The sequence below is a fragment of the Lottia gigantea genome, assembly GCF_000327385.1.
Source record: "Lottia gigantea unplaced genomic scaffold LOTGIsca_1, whole genome shotgun sequence".
In the NCBI taxonomy this organism is placed as follows: domain Eukaryota; kingdom Metazoa; phylum Mollusca; class Gastropoda; family Lottiidae; genus Lottia; species Lottia gigantea.
In genome coordinates, this window is record NW_008706746.1 from 6002360 (window position 1) to 6023834 (window position 21475).

A 21475-nucleotide genomic window follows, 5' to 3' on the forward strand; every position below is an offset into this window, starting at 1 on the left:
GGCAGGTGTTCGAATGGTTCACATGGATGTATTGTTACAAATTTCTTAAATTTCAACAATGGAGAAACGGTCTAGTTCTGATTCGGATGTTTATATGGGACCATATAGAGCTACAAAACTTGTAAGTCTATTTACAGTTAGAATTATAATTCTAATAGACTTATTACTTAATAATTCAATTTTTATTTCAGAATTGAAGAGTTTCTTGCTTTGGCTGCCAAGTTGGCAAATAAAACGAATGAGAAACTGTCTGGGGTTGGAATTGTAGGCTTACCATTAAGTTGACAAAATTGTATTATGTGAATGAAATTTTGTACATTGGTCATATTGCAATCATGAATGATAAATTGTCAAATTATAAATGGTCAATATTTTGTTTATATGCTGTCTATATTTTTTTTTATCCAATTTATAGATTAAAACTACTAAGAAGACGGTGCGATAATGTGATTTTTCACTTGGTTGGCATTTGAAAATCATTTTTTATTTATTTAATTCTTTTTTTTTCAGTGGAATGATGTAATTTATATGTTTAGAAATGAAATGCCATGTGGAAAACACAGGCGTTACATGAGAACACATGAAGATTGTTTTGTTGCATCAGCAGCTGTAGAATGGGTTCACAATTATATGAATAATAATCCCAATTTTGAAAAGGAAGTAACAAAGTAAGTACCATAGGTTAATTGTCTTAATGCAACATTTAACACAATTGTTTCTAGAAATCCTACAAGATAAAATGTCCATGTTAATACTGCAAATGTTATTTGTACAAAACATTACTTTTGAACTATTAAGTCAATCTGACATGTTTGGGGTGCCAAGAGAGAGTGGTCCTCAAACTATTACAGTATGAAATGTCAGCTTATTCTTTTTGGCCCTTAAAAGTTAAAGGGACATTCCGCTTTTTTGTAAAAAGTTTTCAATATCAAAAACATCGTATATACGGTACTGGTAGCAGAAAGTATGGTATGCTATGTATCTTCTTCATGAAATTGAATTTGTTTTTAAAGGGTTAATTAAGTCGGAGAGTGCAAAGTGTTAATTATCAGTTTGACCTAGTTTTGGTGTTTGGCTTTATAATGTCTCGATATTATAAGTTGAAACCTTCAGAGTACTTTTGAGACATATTACCCTACATTTAGTAGTTTATTTTACTCAAATCCGTACAGTATTTTTCTAATGGCTTCAAAAAAGCATAACAGACATAAAAAGGGTTACCATACGTAACCCTATGTACACTTTCGAAATTTTTTCAGTGTTAAAAAATTAATGGCTGGATTTTTTCGTTCAAATTTTCATATACTTCAAAGGACACAGTTATCCTAATTTTTGGTGTATAGGTTTCACAACATGCAGCTAATATTGATAATATTGCAAATATTTTTGGACCTCCAGAATGTTGTTTTAACTAGTGAGTCAATCGAATCAATATTTGACCCAGGACAGAGCAGGTTTAGAAATATATATATATGTAAGACATTCAGAAAAGATGATTATACCCATTTTCAGAACAACTAGCACTCATACCAAGGCAAAGAAAAGAACAAAAATTAATATAAAATAAAACTTGTACAATTTCCTAATTAAAGAAATAAAGACCTCACTTCCTTAATGACATGAAGTGTTAAAACCTTTATTATTGTTTTCTTAAACTGTCAAAAACTTGACACTTAACCCCCACTGGATTAACGAGATTAACCTAATTTGATCCTGCTGGGAGATTAGTGGAAAAGATTAACCTTTAGCCAATGTGGAACCTCAAAGTATTGGGTACTATAAGCTTAGTACCAGCCTCTCCTACTTTATAAGCTTTTGTCATTATATCTAAACATTAGAAAGTACTGGTATCAAATTTGTTACTAAATTTTCTTTTGGCTCACCCATTTCACAGCTCATTCAGCTCAAAATTTTCTAGTATTTCTGAAGACTATTTACATTAATGCCAGACTCAAATCGACCCCCCAAAAAAGCACAAAATCTGTTTTGACTGAATCTAGAAATTCCAATTTGTGTACTTTACACTTATTTAAATTTTCATTGCATCATTACTCATCAGTGTTTCTTGTGCACCCATTTGAAAATTGCGACAAATTTTGCATTCAACTAGTCAAAAAAATATAATACGGTACCGGTTCCTAACACAACTACTTAAATACTTTCACAGTTTCCAAAGTGTTTTAAATTTTTAAATGTATGATAAACTCTATAAAAGAATTATTTGCATTCGTTTACAGTGGTACATGACAAAGTTTATGTGTGGTTGAAAGCTACGATCTGGTTTTGCAAGGAATCTGACTATTAGGATACATGTAATTATGTTGATGATATATATAATAGAAGTTTTGACCCTGACTTAATAATGCTGTTAATACAAGTCTCTCCAGATTTGCAACTTTAAATTTGATGTAATGTGACAAACTATTTAACAATTTTGTGACCTGATAGCAAAATCTCTAGGTTTTTGACCTTCTGTCTAAATATTAAAGTACATATATGTGGCAATTGTCTTTTTTTGTCCATTTATCTATTTTGTTGCAATAAAAAAAAATGATGTACAGATTAACCTGATTCTGTATTACCATGACAGTGTATCTATATAATCAATAATAAAGTATAGAGGTATAAAATAAAAACTGGTTAAACCCATAATTGATATGTTATTAATTGATTGATATTGACCAATAATGTACAGATATTGATAATTAGTATGATATGATCTATATTATACATAATATACTTCTATTTTACTCATTAACCCAGTTCCTTGCTAAAACATCTTTCTTTTAGTTCTCTCCAATCTTTATATTATATTCTTAATGTACATAATGATAGATATTCAAATGTTTAATTCCATTTTTCATCAATAATGGAACTGTACTCAAAGTACACTAAAAGTTTTAGAAATTTAAAAAAGAAATAAAACGAAAAGAGTTGACATCAGACAAATTATATTCAATTGTGAGGTGAAATAAAGAAAATATCTGATTGATTAAGTGACTCGATGGGTGACTCAATGTTCATTCACAGATTTTGTGCAACAATAGTCACTTTTGATGAATAAGCTTACTGCAATGGGTTTATCAATGAAGCAGAAAAGGTACTAAACCTTTCATAGAATTGATTTGTCTATAGGAGTGGAAGTATGCCATACTCATACTGGACTAAAAAACAGATTTCAACATCCATAATAAACATGTTATTGTTTTGATCAGCTATTGTTTATTACCAATTTCCTTTTAATCATCGTAATTCAGGGATGAGTGATAATACCAATGCAATATAAAGTATCAATAAAATATGTCCAGTGAATTCTGTAAAAGTGAAGCGAAGTTGCCATTCAATAAAAGAACAATAAAATCATTCATCCTCTTTTATTTATTCATCCATTAATTCATTAACCTTATTGATTTGTAACAATCTCATTTTATGTAAATATCCAGGTAATCTAAGTTAAAGGGTTTGAGAAATTCTATTATTGATTTTCTAACATAACAGACTCATCACATCTTACCAACGGATATCCTAATGTTTGATCATTTCTTCAGAAAGGAAACATTAAGAATTAGAAAATATATTTTAAAGGGACCCTTGTCTTTTTATTTTCACTGCCAAAATAATTTGTTATTAGTGAAGTGTAAAATATTACAATTACATATTTTAAAATCTAATCAAAAAGGCTACTAATAGATTAATTTCATTCTGTGGTTTACACTGAAGGGAATATTGGTTGGTGATAACTATGGTAGGGTTATATGTTGTAAAGTTAGATTATCTGATAAGAATTAATTAAGTCTATATTGAAATGTTGTTCAGCACTGATAAAAGTTTTAATCTTCTTAAAATTTTGTGACATACGTTTAATACTTATATCTCATTTTAACAGCCCCATCCTTGAATAAGATTATTCATTATACTTATCCCTATTGCTGTTAGCTTACTAGTTCACTTGTTGTAAAAGAAATGTTAATGTTGCGATAAGCTCATTATTAGAAATGAGTCCCTTCGTATTTTAAAAAGCTTTTGGGTACAGAGAAACCTACAGGGAATTTTCATTAACGGTATATAATATAATTCTTCAGTCACTCCTTATGACCTTTGAACTTATTACATAATTTGTATCCATGCAGTCTGGAAAGAATCTTAATTTGAAAGGAATCCTAATACTTTTTGAATAATCAGTAGGCTTTTTTTGTTTAAGCCCATAAATAAAACCAAATTTTAGACACTAGGAACCAGTAGAAATATGAAATTCAAAAAATTACAAGGCGTTTATATTTATCAGTTAAATATGATTATATTGTCCCTGTAGCAATAGTCATTAATTATAATACCATACTTCTTTTATCTTTCCTTCCGTAGATCACCTATTGTAACAGATTGATTTGCCCTGTAGCTAATGTTCAGACATAAATCTGATTAGTTTTGTCTCCCTAATTGTCTATACTGAATTCTTATCATTACTCATTTCATTCAAATGTTCAGTAACTATCTCTTGAAATAAAAGTTAATCCTGGCATTGAATGTTAAAGTGAATGACATTCTGAACAGATTTCCCTGTTTTAAACTAACTTGGCAGTAAAAAGGCAGATGATAAGAAAATCTCAAGTATGTTATTTCATACATCATTGTCTGCTGTTACCTCAACTTGAAAATGACATCAGATTACATCAGAAACACAAATTTAACACTTTTACTCATGGCCTCTCATTAGATAAAACACAGCCTGAGGATATTCTACATGTTTATTCATGATTTATAGTGACTATTCTTATCCCAGAAGTTCTGTAACAGATTGTTAGTCTATTATTATAGTATTACCTAATCCAGTTTAAATAATAGTTATTGTTACTAAAGTCACCTGCCCATTGTCATTTCTATGAAAGAAATCTGTTAATGTTAAAGCAGCAAAGTAGATCTTTCGTAAAACAGATTATGACAAATGAATGAATGAACTCAATAGTAACCAGAATTATATTTTTTGTTGCAACCTCAAGGACTTGTTAAAATAATTAAGTTCACATTTTGACTTTTATTGTTTCAGAGTTCAAACAGTTCAGTTATTACAGAAAATATACAAAGCTGGTGTATTTGAAGATGTCCGAGGTCCAAAACATGGTAGAGCAGATTTTGCTGAGAATGGAAGACTATACAGGTGTGCCATTTTCGCATCTTCCATTAATTTAAATCTACATGGCCATAAGTTTCTGTGTCCAAAAGTTGATTGTATCTTTATTACTAGAAAGTTACTTACTTTTGAGTACACATTCACAAAGCCTCCATATCTTATTATAGGTGAAACTGATAACTAAGGAAAAGAATGGAAATATAAAATTTTGATTTAATATTAACAATCTAGTTTCATTACTGATATTGATATTTTTCGTATAGATTCACACATAAATCTTCTCCCACGAAAGCTACCACATCGACAGCTAGAACACCTCTCTCTACTCATAAAAACTTAATAAACTGTGATTCCCCAACCACCACACATGATAAACCTTGTAAACAGTTTAATGAAGATGATCTCAGAAGTTGCCATTTAGTTGCTAAAATATTAACACCCGATGAAATTGAAGATGTATGGAAAACATTTTCATTATCAAGGTATGGAAAGAGAATTTTGCAAGGTTGTTTTATTTGACCCTGCCTATTGCAAACAGTGTTGACCCAGCAAGGCTCAGATATATACATTTTATAACAAGATGGAATTGATTTTGATGTCTACAATGCATAATTTCATGTCCTGTAATATAACACTTTTTTCATTGTCCCATTCATCAATCTGATTGGGGAGCCCTGATGTCTTGTTACATGCTCCGAATTTTGCAGGTCAGTGGCAAAAAGTGTTGACACAACCAAATAAGGCTCAGATATCCGGTTTACTCAATTTCATGATATTTATCCTTACAGGTTACAATCTACCATTGGTATTGAGAACTTGACTGATATAATGGACAGCCATCTTGTTTCTGGTCATAATATTATGCATAATTGTATTTATATTAATAAAAGTGGTTTAGTTACAAATGTTGACATAAAAGGTAACTTTTTCTTGATATGCACTAACAGATCACACCCCAAAGATCGGTTCATTTTATTGGGTTAGATGGCTTTTTTTACAATTATAAATAGTGCTCGTATTAGTTTTAATAATCATATTGTGAAATGTGGAGATTTGTTAATCAATTCATATTGTGCAGTCATTATCTTATTTTAAATGTTTTTTTTTCTTTTTAGAACAACTACCACCATGGGCCATGTCAGCTATGAAATGCCTAGCTAGATGTAAGTAATATTCTCAGCTATATTTAGTTGTAATGTAACATGAATTGAATTGTAATTCTACAAAAAGGTCCTGCGTTATGAAGTATTTATTTAATATCATGGATAATGAGAGGGTTGACTTTGTTTTGGTGGGTTGTTTATATAAAAAAAAATAGATTTTGTATTCTGGTTTTCCTCTTTCTGAGATCAGTCAGTCTGTGACATTTTTGTCTGCATGAGATATGATTTGATTTATGAACACTAGAATGTATATGAAGAAATAACGATTACCTTGAATTTTAAAATACAATATTAAGTATGATTCATTTCCTTTTTAGGGCCAGAAAAAGTAGAGGAAAACTTACCAAATTATGCAGGATTTGAAAAAGATGTTTTTGGTGTAGTAAAAGATTATTTCAATAGTTTATCAGAACCTTTAATGACCTATAATATGTATGAAGTTATTACAAATGTTTATGGTATGTGTAATTTTTTTAAATATTTTGTTACTGAAGTATTCAGTTCAAAAGATGAAATTTTGAAATAAATATTGATTTTGTTGTTGAAGTTTCTTGTTTCTAAATTTTCTTTGTAATTATGTTACAAAATATCATGAGCATCAACTTTAAAAACTTATATGGTTCTAAAAATGGTTTGTATTAGAATGTGTTTGTAAAAATATAATGTCTTGTTAGAAGTAGTCAACATTTGTTTTTAATTAATACAAATTATAGAACCCCTTAGATCTTTGATACTTTCATTCTAATCTTTTGTATTGTTTTAAAAAAACAGCCTGTACAGAAGACCGATTACCTCGCCATTCCTCACCTAATATAAACAATCAATCTAACTCTGGACGGTCAACCCCTAGAACACCCTGGTGCTATCCATCTATAGAAAACTTACTGTTAGACATCACACGATCTGCAAGTTTTGGAAAATCTAATGTTTCTAGACCTGTTCGATTAACTAGTGCTTCAACATTAAATTTATCTCATATAGAACCTGTGTTAGACTCAACAAGATTTGATAGTGCTACTGCCTATGATTCTAATAGTTTTCCAATTACACATTATGAAACAGCATTTGGACCTGATAATCGAACTGTTACCAGAGTGTATTTTAGTCAAGGAGTGTCTACAGATTATGGTCATCAGAGCAGTGATGAAGAAGAATTTGCAATGCCTCTAGAAACACACTTTGATCTATCAACTGAACGGTCAAATAATACTAATTCTGACTCGGGAGTTAATTTTACCCGTGTGAAATCATTGGATGGATTAGATCGTGCCAAACGCCGATATTGCCAAAATAGATCTGGAAGTTCAAAGTATAGCAGACACAGTGTTAATTTATCAAAATCTTTACATCATTCGGACACACCTGTCTCAGCAAATCAATATGGAACTTTACCTAGACATGGTAGATCTGGACGTCGTCTGTCTCGACCAACAAGTACTTCCTCATATGAAACTAGTTATCAACCTATCTTAGATGGATCTAAAACAATGAAAACCAACCGCCGTTTGAGTTCATCAACACCTGATATATTAGTAGGAGGTCAAACAGAACCTTCACAAACAGAAACAGAAGAAAATGGCAAGCCAATCTCACATGGTAAGTGAATGGTAAGCTTATGCTTTAAGCTGACAGATCTGCTATAAATGCCCAAATTCATATGATTTCTGTAAAAAAATTAACATGCAAAGTTCACAAGAACTTTACACTAACAAGCCAAAATGTACCTTTCTGATTTCTGTAGTGAACAACTTGATCAGATAATGACATCACTATCACCAATATAACACATGGCTCACATACTCAAAATAAACCTCTTGTATCCTATAAGCATTCTCTGTGATGCACTTTTTGATACCATAACAGTTACAGAATGATGACTTGTTATTTTATTGTTTTGTATTCTTGTTATTGCAGATGACTCACTCACATCAGAAGAAAAAGCTAAGAAAGCCTTACAACTCGTTTGTTTAATTCTTCCACCAGCTAACAGAAGGAAGCTACAACTTCTCCTCAAATTGATGTTTAAAATGTGTAATAATACAGAGATGAATTTAGATTCATCTCAATCTACTCGAAGTTTGGTAAGTTTTTTAAAAAGTGTTATTCACAGAGGCTCATTTACACAAATAAACCAATCCACAAGTTCATGTCCCTTATTTTATTGGATTATCTGTCGAATTTTACAAACATTTTGGTCCGATGTATCTTCCTATTTCTTAAATTCTATTAATACTGCTTTCGAAAACGAAGAATTATCAACAAGCCAAAGGCAGTTTATTATAAAACTAATTCCAAAAGATTCTAAAGATAAAACTGAACTCAGTAATTGGCGTCCAATTAGCTTAATTAACGTTGACGTAAAAATTGCCAGTTAAGCCTTATCAATCCGAATTAAACCATTTCTCAGCTCCCTCATCCACCCAAATCAAACAGCGTTTGTTCCAGGCCGCCATATCCATGAAAATTTAAGAATAATATATGACTGTATAGATCTAGCTAATAATAAAAGGATAGTAGGATTCCTTTTTGCAATTGATTTTAGGAAAGCCTTTGATAGTATCAATCATGACTGTATGTATAAAATTCTTGAACTTTTTGGTTTTCGTAAAAATTTTATACGCTGGATAAAAACACTTTATAAAAATATCACTTGCTCTGTAATGAACAATGAATCACTACTAAATATTTCAACATATCTAAAGGAGTAAGACAAGGTGATCCAATGAGTGCTAATCTTTTCAACTTTGTAATAGAATTTCTCCTTCATAATATTAGAAACAACCAAAAGATTACAGGAATTTACTTTGGTAATGAGCAACTAAAATGTATATCATTTGCTGATGATTTAACATGTTTATTAAGAGAATATAAATCTGCTAGGCACCTTTTTGAATTATTAGATTTATTCAAAGAAGTATCTGGATTGAGTATTAACATTTCAAAAACTGATGCAGTGAATCTTAATTTATCTATAAGAAGAATTTGAAAAATGTATGAAATTATTAAAATTGAAAGTTAATAATGAACCAATAAAAATATTAGGAATATCATTTACACTAAACAAAACTGAAAGTATAAATTGGATTTTGAAAATAAATTGACAGATATTGATACAGTTATTTCAAAATGGAGCACAAGAAACCTTACTCTTATAGGAAAAATTCAAGTAATAAAATCCTTTATGTTACCCAAAATTTTGTATCCATCGAAAGCTATATATATACCTGAAAAAATAATCAAAAAGTTCAATGAAAAAGTTTATAAATTTCTATGGAACGGTCCAGATAAAGTCAAAAGGAAAATAATAAACCAAGATATACAAAATTGTGGTTTGAATATGATCGATCTAAGTTTATTTCTAAAATGTCTATTTTTTGGATAAAAAAGTTTTTGTTTGATAAGTCATCGATTTGTTCTACAACTTTTAACTTCATTTTGAAAAATTATGGAGGTCAACTTCTTTTTGCCTGTAATTATGACAAAAACATAAAAATTAACATACCTTTCTATAATAAATTGCTTGAGGACTGGAAATTTATTTATACTAGAAATATTGATCAATACAGAAACTTACAGACCCAAATAATATGGAATAATACAAACATCTTATTCAATACTTATAATTTGAAGTTATTCATTAAAGGTATAATTCATGTTGAAGATGTTCATACAATATCTACAAATTTTACCTTGTCCGAAAATCTTATTATACAGAACCTCAAAAGTATAGTTTTAAAATCAACTAAAGAAAATGACAATATATTACAGCCTATCGTTTTTCAAAATATATTAGATGATATTGATAACTTGATAAAGAAAATATATAGTAAAACATTAGATATAATTAAACCTAAGGATGTATATGACCATTTGATCAAACGTGAATATATAACTCCTAAATCTATTGTTAAGTGGCAAAATCTCATAAAACAACAAATAGATTACAAATATGTGAAAGATATATTTACAATGAATTTTACCGTTTGTTCCAATTCAAAATTACGAAATTTTCAATAAAAGTATTTACATCGAGTAAAATACACCAATGAAAAGCTTTTGAAATGTAAATTAACAGAATGCTCACTTTATACATTCTGTAACTCCTGCCCTGAAACGATTGAACATCTTTTTTTTCTATGTCCTTATGTTCAAGTTGTTTTAGGTAAATTAAATGAAATTTTATACACAAATGAAATTAGAATTAAATTATCTTCAGAATATTATCATTTTGGAATTGTGGACAAAACGAAATTCAAAACCAAACCACAGTGGTTCTTTGCAAACCACTTAATATATTTGACAAAATATTATATTTATAAATGTAAACTCTTAAATATTGACCCTAGTAAATTCGACCTTTGTAGATGTTTGAATAAAATAAAGAATTTAGAATTAAACACATATCCTAATTCAAAAATTTACATTGAAAAATGGAAAGATATACATGCTTTTTAAAGACCCCTCTAAATGTCACAAATACCCATAAACAACGTGTCAAGTTCATGTCCCTTTAAAATGAAAAACTGTTGAACGCAAGTCTTGAATGTTACATATTGATTTAACACACAATGGGTTACAAAATCATTAAATTTATGGCAAGCATTTCAATTATCTTGCTATTTCGTTCTACATCTTTTAATATGGTGGAGCACAATGACTTTAGATACTTAAATCTTTTTCTTTGAAGTGACCTGAGATAAGCATTTATGGCAGAGATAATAATTAAAAGCTTCAAACCCAGTTTCAGTAAGGCCGGATATTATTCCTTTACACAAGAAATAATAAAACACTATTTAATTTATTCCAGGTATTACATACATTTTATCGCTGTATATTAAGTTGTAATGATAGAAATGAAATGGATGAAGTTTTAGTGATTCAACTTGTTGCCTTTTTAATGGATCATCATACTGAAATATTCAGTGTTCCAACAGAATTAAAAATAGCTGTAGAGGAAAGGCTAACAACTTTACAGAAACCTAAGGTTAATAAATTTTTGCAATTTAAGTGAAGCAAGTGATGATTTATCATTCTTTACTCTTCAAGAGGCTGTTCTGTTAGCTAGATGTCACTATGACAGCCAGAAAGGAAAAAGCATGTCTAATGGTGACAATGAGAGTCTATAATTGTTTTACAAGCAAAGAGAGCTAGACCTGATTTTCTCTCTGATAGTGATAGAATAGCTAAATTGAGCTCTATTGGCTTCTAAAACAAATAATTCTGTCATTCGGTTTATTTTGGTTATGGGTTGTTTATGCTTATTTCACTGTTAGTTTGCTTGTAGTTTGTTTTTTAAATATTGAAAAGGCACATAAGGGTATACCCCTTGTACAAATCTTTTCAATATTTTAATGAGGGTTGTATTGAAAATGTGCACGCCTTAATTTGCTTTCTTCACTGTTTTTTCTAATGCTTGCCTTTAGTTTTTTTTTTTGCATTTACCTTTAATTTTGAAACCCAATCCTATAATATATATCCATATCACAATAGTATGTAGCATTTAAAAAGCACATAATAATAATTTAATAATTTAAAACGTAAACTTGCATATTAATATAATGCATGGATGGCATATTTAGAATATTAAAACAAACTGAAAAATTTTGAATTTTCAATAATAAGTCCCAGGAAACAAAATTTGTTTAAGTTGCAAATTAGGCTTTGTTTTCACTATTGGAAAAAGTTAATAATTTCCACTATTCATGTACCAAAATAAAAACTTAGTGCCAACATTTTTTATGATTAACTTAGATGATTGGTATTCAAATATTGTTAATCTACAATTGAGAAGATTTTTAAAAGTTTTATTTGTATTCTCTCATTACATTTATGCATTACGTTCAATCTTTTGCCAACAAGTTGCAGGGTATAAAATCAAAGATATTTCACTTCATGATACATCCAAATTATCTCATCAATTAGAATCTACTTTTAGATATGAGTGGGAAAATTTTTTAATAGATTTGCCTATATTTAGTGATATAAAGTAATGAAAATTAACCTATTTCATTTAAATTTAACTTTGAACTTGAATATTTTTACTAACACATTCCTTATACTTTTATTTTGTTTTTTTATTTTTTGGTTTTTATTTTAATTTATGTTGAAAGCAAGTGGATCAGGCGTGCACAATTTTTATTTTGTTTTTGGTGGTAGTTGATTTTTTGTTTTCCATGGCACAAGCCAATTGCAATGCTTTTATTTGGTGTGATGGATCCATGGTATTGGAAGCAGTTTCTTTAATTTTGAAGAAAAGGGTACAAATATGTTCTTGAACTTGGAACTCTAAAATATATACCACCAAAATATTTTAACAGAAATTGTGCACATGTCTACCTTGCAGGCTTATAGCTTGCTAAAGTGTGGCATGCTTTGTGCAATTTCAGATTATGTATTCACCCAACGATCCAACGTTAAATTACTGTCAACAGGTTGGAGTTGAACAGTTTGAACACATCAAATTCGAGAATTCCCAGAAAGCTTTAGTGTCTTTACTGGAAGGCATTATAATTGATACCAATATGACTGAGAAGGAGAAACGTAAACGTTTAAAATTGGTGAGGCTCTCCTGATATAAAATCATATAACCAATATTTAATCATCCTGGGTGGGGGGTAAGAAGATTACGACATGTTTCTCAGTTGAATCATGAAATTTAAAGACAAATGGTTTGTGTGCTGTTTTCCTGTACATTGTTTAATTGTGTGTCTGTCTTATGTGTATTAAAGGGACACATTCACCATCTGTTTGAGAAATAGCTCAAGCTAATCAGCAATAGTGTTTATAAATCCCAAATCAACCCCCTGAAAATGATCATTTGTGAAACAGTTGCCCGAAAAAACACTGCATATTATGTATAAACTTTGACTGATAAAGTGAACTGTGTGGTTGCTTTCTTTCAGTTGATGTTACAGTCTTGTTAGTAGTAATCTAATCAAAGTTTTATTGTTTAGTTTCAGAAAACATATCCTGATATATATAATAAAAGATTTCCAACAACAGAGAGTGTAGCAGAAGTCTTCCCACCTAAACCCAAGATCAAACAGCCATTGTTAGTTAAACCCTTTATGAAATTACGTGGTATAAGAATGTAGTAAGATGACCAAAACAAATACGTTCTAGTTCATTTGAAATATTGTATTTATTTTTTTTTTAATTCTGTATTTTTAATTTAAATGTCTCCTTTCTTGAAAATTGATACTCTTTTAAATCCCTGTTTCTAACTTTGTAAAAAATATTGCTTGAATCAATTTTTATTCCTTTTCTATTTCTTATTCTTTCCTTTTTCATTATCTAGAATTAAATTGAATGATTTATTGTGATATATTACTCTAATTGAACATTTTTTTGTAATTGGAAACCCCTATGTTGTTCTAGTATTTTGAAATACTAGGATATATGAATAGGATAAAACATAAGAATCTTTAACTCCATGAAAGATAACCTTTCATTTTCGTTGTTTTACTTTTCGGAAAGGTTTTCTAATAGGTGTGAAGTCAATTAACAGAATAATTCATTTAGTCATCTTCTTACTTATTGATTTGTTATTTGTTATTTCTGAAATAAACTTGATATTATTTGTTCTCTTATTCTACTAATTTGAAGTCTCCCAGTTCGAAGTACTCATTCCAATTTTGAAAATGAACACTATGTGCTGGGAATCACAAATTCTTAATTATACAGGGTCCTTGTCATCAATCCTGTTCAATGGCCCAAATTCAAATATCTTTCTCTGATAGGTACTGAAAAAAAAACAGATTTATTAGCTCATAAGTGAGGTTTACAAAAAGGTTTTGCAATCTTTGAATGTGTATTGTGAACATTGGTAGTTTTTGTACATTCCAATTTTCAGTCAGACCTCTGATGTCGTCATAGCAATTCCAAACTAAGTGATTTATAATGTCACTATCACAAAAGCTGCTAATAATTTTTAATCTAAATGCCCCTTTGCTACTTGAAACCTCATCTGATGATGACCATAGAATCCAAACTATATTCAATCATTTATAATTGTAATTTATCATTAATCACTATTTCCACCAAATATAGACCGTGATTTGCCATTTTCTGGTGTTGATTTTGGTGAATGATCTTCAGATACTTTTACATTTTATCTTTCAAACGTGAATACTTCTGTACCTCATAGATTTGAAGGCTCAAATATTGACATTAAACTGTGAACACTACTAGTTAAACTAAAAAATCTCGTCTCTGAGACTACGGCAAGATTGAACAAACCATAGAACTGAATACTGTTCTATGATCAAACGGTTGGCAAAAGTGTCCCTTTAAATGGTATATTCAATATTTTCCGTACAGAGGTCTATTTGCGACACTAGCGTTGCATAATGCTTCATCGAAACGATATTTTCTCATGTCACATGGATTTGTTTTTGTTTTTTAGATCAATGGATTTGTTCCTACTTGAATCATTTCAATTTTGAGTCAATGACATATTTACGTTGTGGTTCATTTTAACTTGGATAATATTCATATAAATAAAGAAAACAAGAGATTTAATATGCTGGCAAATTATGTTAAAAAAAAATAACTGTTAATTTTACATGACTGGTTGTACTCCTGTAACTGCATGTGACACTCACTGAAAATGCTATGCTGAATGTTAATCAGAGGATTGAATAATTTGCATAATTATGTTCAACTTTTTCGATTGACACAAAATTTTCTCAAATTTTTAATTGGTTCTAACCAATGAGCTTTAATATCTTTTATTGGTTTTCACTTGATAAAATGTGTGCCAGAACCCTAAAGAATTCATATAGATTGAACTTGAATTTTGTCTACTTTCTGCGCGTGGCAAATATCTCTTGCCGAATTTTTTGTTTGACACTGGATGATCGAGGTGCAGAGAGTATGGCGGATGGTACTCATGATTGTTATTGTGATAGTAAATAGACTGGGAAAGTAATGGAATAAAAATTGAATATTGGATATTACGATAGGTCATAGAACAGTATACAGTTTTATGGATAGGTGTAGACGTTAAATATAAATACAGTAGTGATGACGGTCCGATGGTCATGCCTCCGAAGATATACCGGTACGGGTGTACATGTTTCGACTTTGAATTTGAAAGGGAAAGGTGCAGGTACAACGAACTGTCCTGCTAGATTGTACTGTCTTGGTCGTGATGACAAGGTGCGAGTTAGGTTTGGACCAAGTCCCACTGGAATGTTACATTTAGGGGGCTTAAGAACGGCTCTATATAACTATGTTTTTGCTAAAGCAAATAATGGTACTTTTATTATTAGAATTGAAGATACTGATCAAACCAGGTGTATTGAGGGTATGTCCCAGAAACTGGAAAATGACCTGAAATGGGCTGGATTAATTCCAGATGAAAGTCCAAAAATAGGTGGAGATTATGGTCCATACTTACAGTCTCAAAGATTTGACTTGTATCAAAATGAAATAAAGAAACTCCTTGATAATCACAGTGCCTATCATTGTTTTTGTTCTTCTAAAAGACTTGAACTATTAAGAAAAGATGCTGCACGAAGAGGTGAACAACCTAGATATGATAATAAATGTAGAAATTTAACATCCACTGAGGTTAGGGAAAGACATGAAAGAGGGGATCCATTTGTAGTTAGATTAAAGATGGAATCATCAAATGAATCTTTTGAGGATCTCATTAAAGGGCCTATTTCTCACAATGTAGCTGACATAGAGGGAGATCCAGTTCTCTTAAAAACTGATAAATTTCCAACCTATCACTTCGCTAATGTAGTTGATGATCATCATATGAAAATAACTCACGTCTTACGAGGTGATGAATGGTTAACTTCTACACCAAAACATGTGATGCTATATAAAGCTTTTGGATGGGAAATTCCAAAGTTTGCTCATTTGCCACTTATTTTGAACAGAAACGGAACTAAGTTGTCAAAACGCCAAAATGATATTCAGGTTGAATATTTGCGTCAAAGTGGATATTTTCCAGAAGCTGTTATAAATTACGTTACTAAAGTAGGAGGTGGATTTAAATCTGAAAATCTTACTGGATTAAATATCTCAGACTTAATTTCTTTGTTTGATGTGAAGTTGATAAAATCAAACAGTGGCAGATTGGATCCAAGATTTCTTGAAGAGTCCAACAAAAAACAACTGGTAAAAAAGCTAAAAGATGATAGGCAAACATTAGTAGCAAAGGCTAAAAAATTAATGGAAGAGACATTTCCTGTAAAGTGCAAATCTTTTTTATTGTCTGAAAATGATTATGTTAGGATATTAGAATGGGGAATTTCAGAGGGTAGAGTGACCAATCTGTGTGAGCTAGTTGGACCAAAGTTTAACATATTATGGTCAGTGCCCACCAGTGATCAACTGAAAGAGTTCTCAAAAGTCATAGACTCAGAAAAAGTTTTGCACGATTGCAAAGAAAGGTTAAAAGAATTAAATGTTTTTGAACAAAATGTTGTTTTGGAAGTTTTACGGTGCCATATGAAGGAGGAAAATCTTTCCCCAAAACATTATATGTCATTTATAAGAATGTCATTGTGTGGATTAAAAAAGGCGGCACCAGTAGCAGAAATATTAATGGTATTGGGGAAGAATGAGTCTATAAATAGACTACAAAGTGCATTTCAAAAGCTATCCTCCAACTAGTGCTAGTTGTATGGCTTGTCGATTGGGGGGAGCAAGTGCCTAGTAACATAACTTGCCAAAGAGAATTTGGTAATTATATTATTTATTCTATTTGCGTTTGTGTGCTGTAACATTGTCCACTCAAAGACAGCTTCATAATAATGTTCATGATTTCTTCTGTATTTGATGATGTAAAGTTAAAAGTGTATACATGTGTATACAAATCTGTTTGTTATGCCTAATATTGATACACTATAGCATATCTATTTTTGTGTAGCTATAGGATGTAATATTAAAAATAATATAAGCCTGAGTTTTTTAATGTAAAATTTATCTATATATAGTAATTATTAAATCTTTTTCAGGACATCTTCATATAGTGCATAAGGACATCAGAAAAGTAAAAATCAAAATCAATTTGGCACTGATACCAATATTTAAATTTGTGGCATGAAAAGCTAATTAAATAGAACTCAAATTGTATGAAGAACCAAGCTAGGTTCAAATCTGTGCATCAAATAAATAAATCATTAATAAATGTTTAACAACTGAGGCTTTTTCAAGGAAGTTACGACGAATAGAGGCACTTCCACAATTCTTCAAAATTTAACATTAAATTGGTTTAAATTCCAGAATGTTATTGACATTCTTGCATGCATCTATTACAATGAGAACTCTTGAATTTGTTATTTTGAGAGAGTTATGAATAGGTCAAATTTAGCTCTAATGAGCTGATGAAGCAATATCATAGGTGAATGTACCTATTTGATTCTATGAACTTGTATATAACCGATGTGAAGCTTCTAGTTATGCAGTCATCTTCATAATTTTCAGTTAAAGATATTCCATTCAGAGTCAACTAATTAATAGTTTTGAACGTGAACCCATAAAAATGTTCTATTAATAGAATTCTATTTTCTGTCTTTAACATTTATTATGATTGCTATACATTTGTTACAAATAATATATAAAACAGACAAAAATATACAAATACATAATATTCTGGGTATAACCAATAATGATACCCCTCAAGATTTCATATATATTAATGTTTATATAAATATACATAACTTATTTATTTTAAATCACACTTCCCCAGTCGGTATAATATTTAGAAAATCATATTTTAGTATGTTCAAGATTTATGTTAATGGTTGTACCTCTCAAGATTGCACATTAGGAAGTTATTTATTCTTATTTAATTTAATAGAATGGTTTCTTTCTCAAGACTAATCAAAGCATTGATCGGGTCATAAGAATAGAGTTTTAACCCCAGAACATAACAATTATAATCAAGCAGAGATACTTATGAATATTGGGATGTGATTCAAAATTACATTTTATTTCAAGGTAAAAAAAATAAGGTATGATCACAATGTAAAGTGCACTAATAACTATTTATTCTGCCTCTATGAAAAGAGCCGGCTCTGTCCAATTTTTCCAATTGAACCTGAATGTGCACAAATATCTTTGCTTGGATCATCTGTATAATTCCATGAACCAATTTACACTAGATATAAGATTTTTAATAATCAGATGACTGGGCTATTTCTACTTTAAGATTTGTTTTGAATAAAACCTGAGGGCTTACACTCTTTTCACAGCAGAATGTTTACCTTATAGACGATCATTAAAAAATACAATTGATCTAGACAAAAAAAATCTGTCAAACAAAAACAAGTTTATTGGTAGCAGAAGACCACTCTTATGCCACATACATATTGTTTGATGAATAGGGTAATAATCTCAGTGGTCATGTAATACACGATTAAAAGCATTATAAGATGATTCCAGTTCAAATAACATTTGTCGAACTTGATTATTATCCAGTTCATCTGATGCAGTCATGGAACTCAATGTATCTAGCCACTTTTTCACAGTTTCTTTTCCTTCGAAATTAGATGGCAAAATACTTAACCTATTCATGGTTTCTTCCAATTCTCTTATATCTGGATATATCTGGGGATGAAAGTTAAGTCATTTTTTTCAAATTGCCATGAATATATGCATAACCATGAATAATCAAGTTGTGAGTCGTTTGGCAGATATTTACAAAATATTCTGAGTTCTTGCAGTTTAATCATTACCCATAATTATAATATTGAAAGATGAAAAAATTGTCATATAATAGAAAATAAACTTACCTCATCCATAGCCTTAATTTCTAGTCTTAATTTATCCATGACAGTAATAAATAACTGAAAGTATGAGAGTATTTGTTTTTAATATTTGTAAAATCACCAATATTCTAGGACAAAATTCGCATATGTTCATATGTACAAATATTAAACATTACAATTGGCTGTGTCGAAGCCTCTTGATTGGCCAGTTTGAAATTGACTAAACATTACAAATGATTACCTCTCTAGTAGTTCTAGAGTATGTAGTATCTTATATGCGAGATTTTTCGTAACACAAAAGTTAATTAGTATTGACTCACCGATACTATATCAGCTATACATTTACTTGTATTTCCTTTATCATCCTTAATAGTTATAGGTCTTAACTCCTTAATTCTTTCTAAAGCTGCTGGACAATCGAGCTGTAATTAAGATTCGTCAAATGAATGATAAACTTGCTGAAATGTTTATGCAAACATTTTAAAGTCAGTATGTTTTTGGGTTGTTGGAAATGTATGAATTTGAGCTAAATATATCCAAATTGTAGAGAAATATCAAGCCATTTTAAGGCTAAAAATACAAAAGCCAAATAAAACAGCTAAATTAACAATTAGTACACTCTGTCATTAGTCATTCCATTTAAAAAATTCAGTTTGATCAAGTAGATACATGGATATAAATAGCATATTTATAAAATCATTTCATGGATAATTTTACTATGTTTCAATAACAAAAGTTTTGCATACAGCCCCTTAAAAAAAAAAATTGATCTTACATGAAAATCACCAAATAGTTTAGTAACTTACTCGATATTTCTTCATAAATTCTTCTACAGTAGTAAATTCACTCTGAACTTGTCTAAAAGCAGCTTTATATTGCACTAATAGTTTTGAACATGCTGCAGTATATCTAAATAATGTTCAAATAAAATATAAATAATTCTGTTCATACAAACACATTTAACATGCTGTTGTGTAAGTGAAAGTCAAGTCAATTCACAGACTGAATTCAGAGGAATACAGGAAATGTTAGTACGCATGGTTTAATTATTTATTTTACATTTCTAAGATTCTATAATGTTGAAAGCTGATTATTGCTAAAATTTAATGTGAAATTTTTTTCATGGCAACGTTACCAAAATCTGCACTAAATCAAAATTCCTTGAACCAATGTATTGAAAACGCAACGTAGTAGATTCATTAGTTAAGATAACAGAAGACTTCCTTACTCTTTAGGTAAAACAGCATCTCTAATATACGCTTTCTCTAAACTCTGAATTGTATTAATAACTGCATATAAATCTGCCATATTATCATACCTACAATAACATAAAATTAAAATGCTTTTTTTTCCTATATGCAACTCCTACACTGGATGCATTACTTTGATTTTAAGATCTTGATAGTTTAATTGTTCCTCCTTGAGTGTGTAAGCTTATTTGTTGGAATGTCGTTTGTAAATTATAATATCTACATGGTATGTTTCTCTGTTTGTTATAACAGAAATTCATTTTAAATAGATTTTATTTGTATCTTTCTGTTTTTAACTCACTTTTCTCTGTCTCTAGCAGTTCTGTAAAGCTTAACTTCTTCATACAGATCTGGATTGTTTGGCTGTCCTAAAAAATATCAATGGATAAAATGAAGAAATAAGTTCACAATTTGACCATGAATCATGTCTACACAGTATAAATAAGAAATATGTCTTTTTAGTACAATCATAGTATTTTGAAATTTTAATACATAATTAGTAAGATTTTTTTCTTTACACAACATGAATAATGTGATTGTACTGATTTTATTCTATTATAAAGTTTACTTTATTAGCTGAGTTTAGATTTACTGCCATAGCTACAATGTTTTCTGGATTTAATTTTGGCATTCATTTCCACATAAATTGAAATATAAATTACAAAGTCCTACTGAGAGTCTTGGATTGCCTTTGGTTGAAGGAAGTGTCAACCACTAGAAAAGTTACTAATTGTACACATGATTTTACAGAGGGGAATTTTCACTAAAAAATTTTGGGAGGGAAGTGTGTCTATTTCAAATGTAAAATCACTCAACCTAATATTTCTATGGACCCGAAGACACATGGCATACAGTTGAACATATTTTGAACATTTATGAAATGAGAGAAAAAATTCAGTCAGACAGTTAGTTCATTGTCATTTGCTATGGAAGGCATGATTTGGATTTAGAAAACTTCCTAGTTCTGGTTCTGTTCGCATTGTATGTGTAACTGTAACAAATAAAAATTATGCAAACAGTACCTGTGCTTGCATGAACTTGAGCAAACATCTTCTTTAACTGTTTTTAACTTGTCAGACAAAACTGACTCACAACTATTGCAAATATAGAAAAAAATATATTGTTTATTTTGAGAGAAATGACAGCTTCCGGTTTATTGCGTTTGGCTACTTTAAAATGTTGAAATGGCAAATGATAAGAAACGCA

At 30.0% G+C, this 21475-nt stretch overlaps 3 protein-coding genes across 3 annotated transcripts; 2 read left to right on the top strand and 1 right to left on the bottom strand.

Annotated features, from left to right (window-relative positions):
• Nucleotides 1-11: 11 nt before the first annotated feature.
• LOTGIDRAFT_208491 (hypothetical protein) lies at nt 12-13879 on the top strand. The gene is made up of 11 exons (XM_009045760.1): nt 12-121; nt 511-668; nt 5045-5155; nt 5392-5610; nt 5917-6047; nt 6244-6291; nt 6609-6755; nt 8206-8372; nt 11099-11275; nt 12678-12848; nt 13245-13879. The coding sequence occupies exons 1-11, from the start codon at nt 59-61 to the stop codon at nt 13383-13385; spliced, it is 1533 nt and encodes a 510-aa protein (XP_009044008.1). The 5' UTR covers nt 12-58; the 3' UTR covers nt 13386-13879.
• A 1436-nt stretch (nt 13880-15315) lies between these two features.
• On the top strand, nt 15316-16920 carry LOTGIDRAFT_102583 (hypothetical protein; the record flags this gene model as incomplete). Its single annotated transcript, XM_009045761.1, has 1 exon — nt 15316-16920. One exon carries the CDS (start codon nt 15316-15318, stop codon nt 16918-16920), a length of 1605 nt encoding a protein of 534 aa, XP_009044009.1.
• Nucleotides 16921-17817: 897 nt separating this feature from the next.
• LOTGIDRAFT_228040 (hypothetical protein) lies at nt 17818-21433 on the bottom strand. Its single transcript, XM_009045762.1, has 7 exons — nt 21292-21433; nt 20571-20637; nt 20248-20337; nt 19826-19928; nt 19340-19441; nt 19044-19097; nt 17818-18858 (listed from the first exon to the last, which is right to left on the bottom strand). Exons 1-7 carry the CDS (start codon nt 21317-21319, stop codon nt 18646-18648), a joined length of 657 nt encoding a protein of 218 aa, XP_009044010.1. The 5' UTR covers nt 21320-21433; the 3' UTR covers nt 17818-18645.
• Between the last annotated feature and the right edge of the window lie 42 nt (nt 21434-21475).

What these genes read in the sequence shown, in the direction of transcription:
- LOTGIDRAFT_208491 (XM_009045760.1), top strand. Translation starts at nt 59, where the DNA reads ATGGAGAAACGGTCTAGTTCTGATTCGGATGTTTATATGGGACCATAT. An exon ending in TATGAAATGCCTAGCTAGAT is followed by an intron (nt 6,292 to 6,608) that starts GTAAGTAATATT and finishes TTTCCTTTTTAG; the next exon opens with GGCCAGAAAAAGTAGAGGAA. An exon ending in CTCAATCTACTCGAAGTTTG is followed by an intron (nt 8,373 to 11,098) that starts GTAAGTTTTTTA and finishes AATTTATTCCAG; the next exon opens with GTATTACATACATTTTATCG.
- LOTGIDRAFT_228040 (XM_009045762.1), bottom strand. Translation starts at nt 21,319, where the DNA reads ATGTTTGCTCAAGTTCATGCAAGCACAG. An exon ending in TCAAGTTCATGCAAGCACAG is followed by an intron (nt 20,638 to 21,291) that starts GTACTGTTTGCA and finishes GATATTTTTTAG; the next exon opens with GACAGCCAAACAATCCAGAT. An exon ending in AAATTAAGGCTATGGATGAG is followed by an intron (nt 18,859 to 19,043) that starts GTAAGTTTATTT and finishes TTTCATCCCCAG; the next exon opens with ATATATCCAGATATAAGAGA.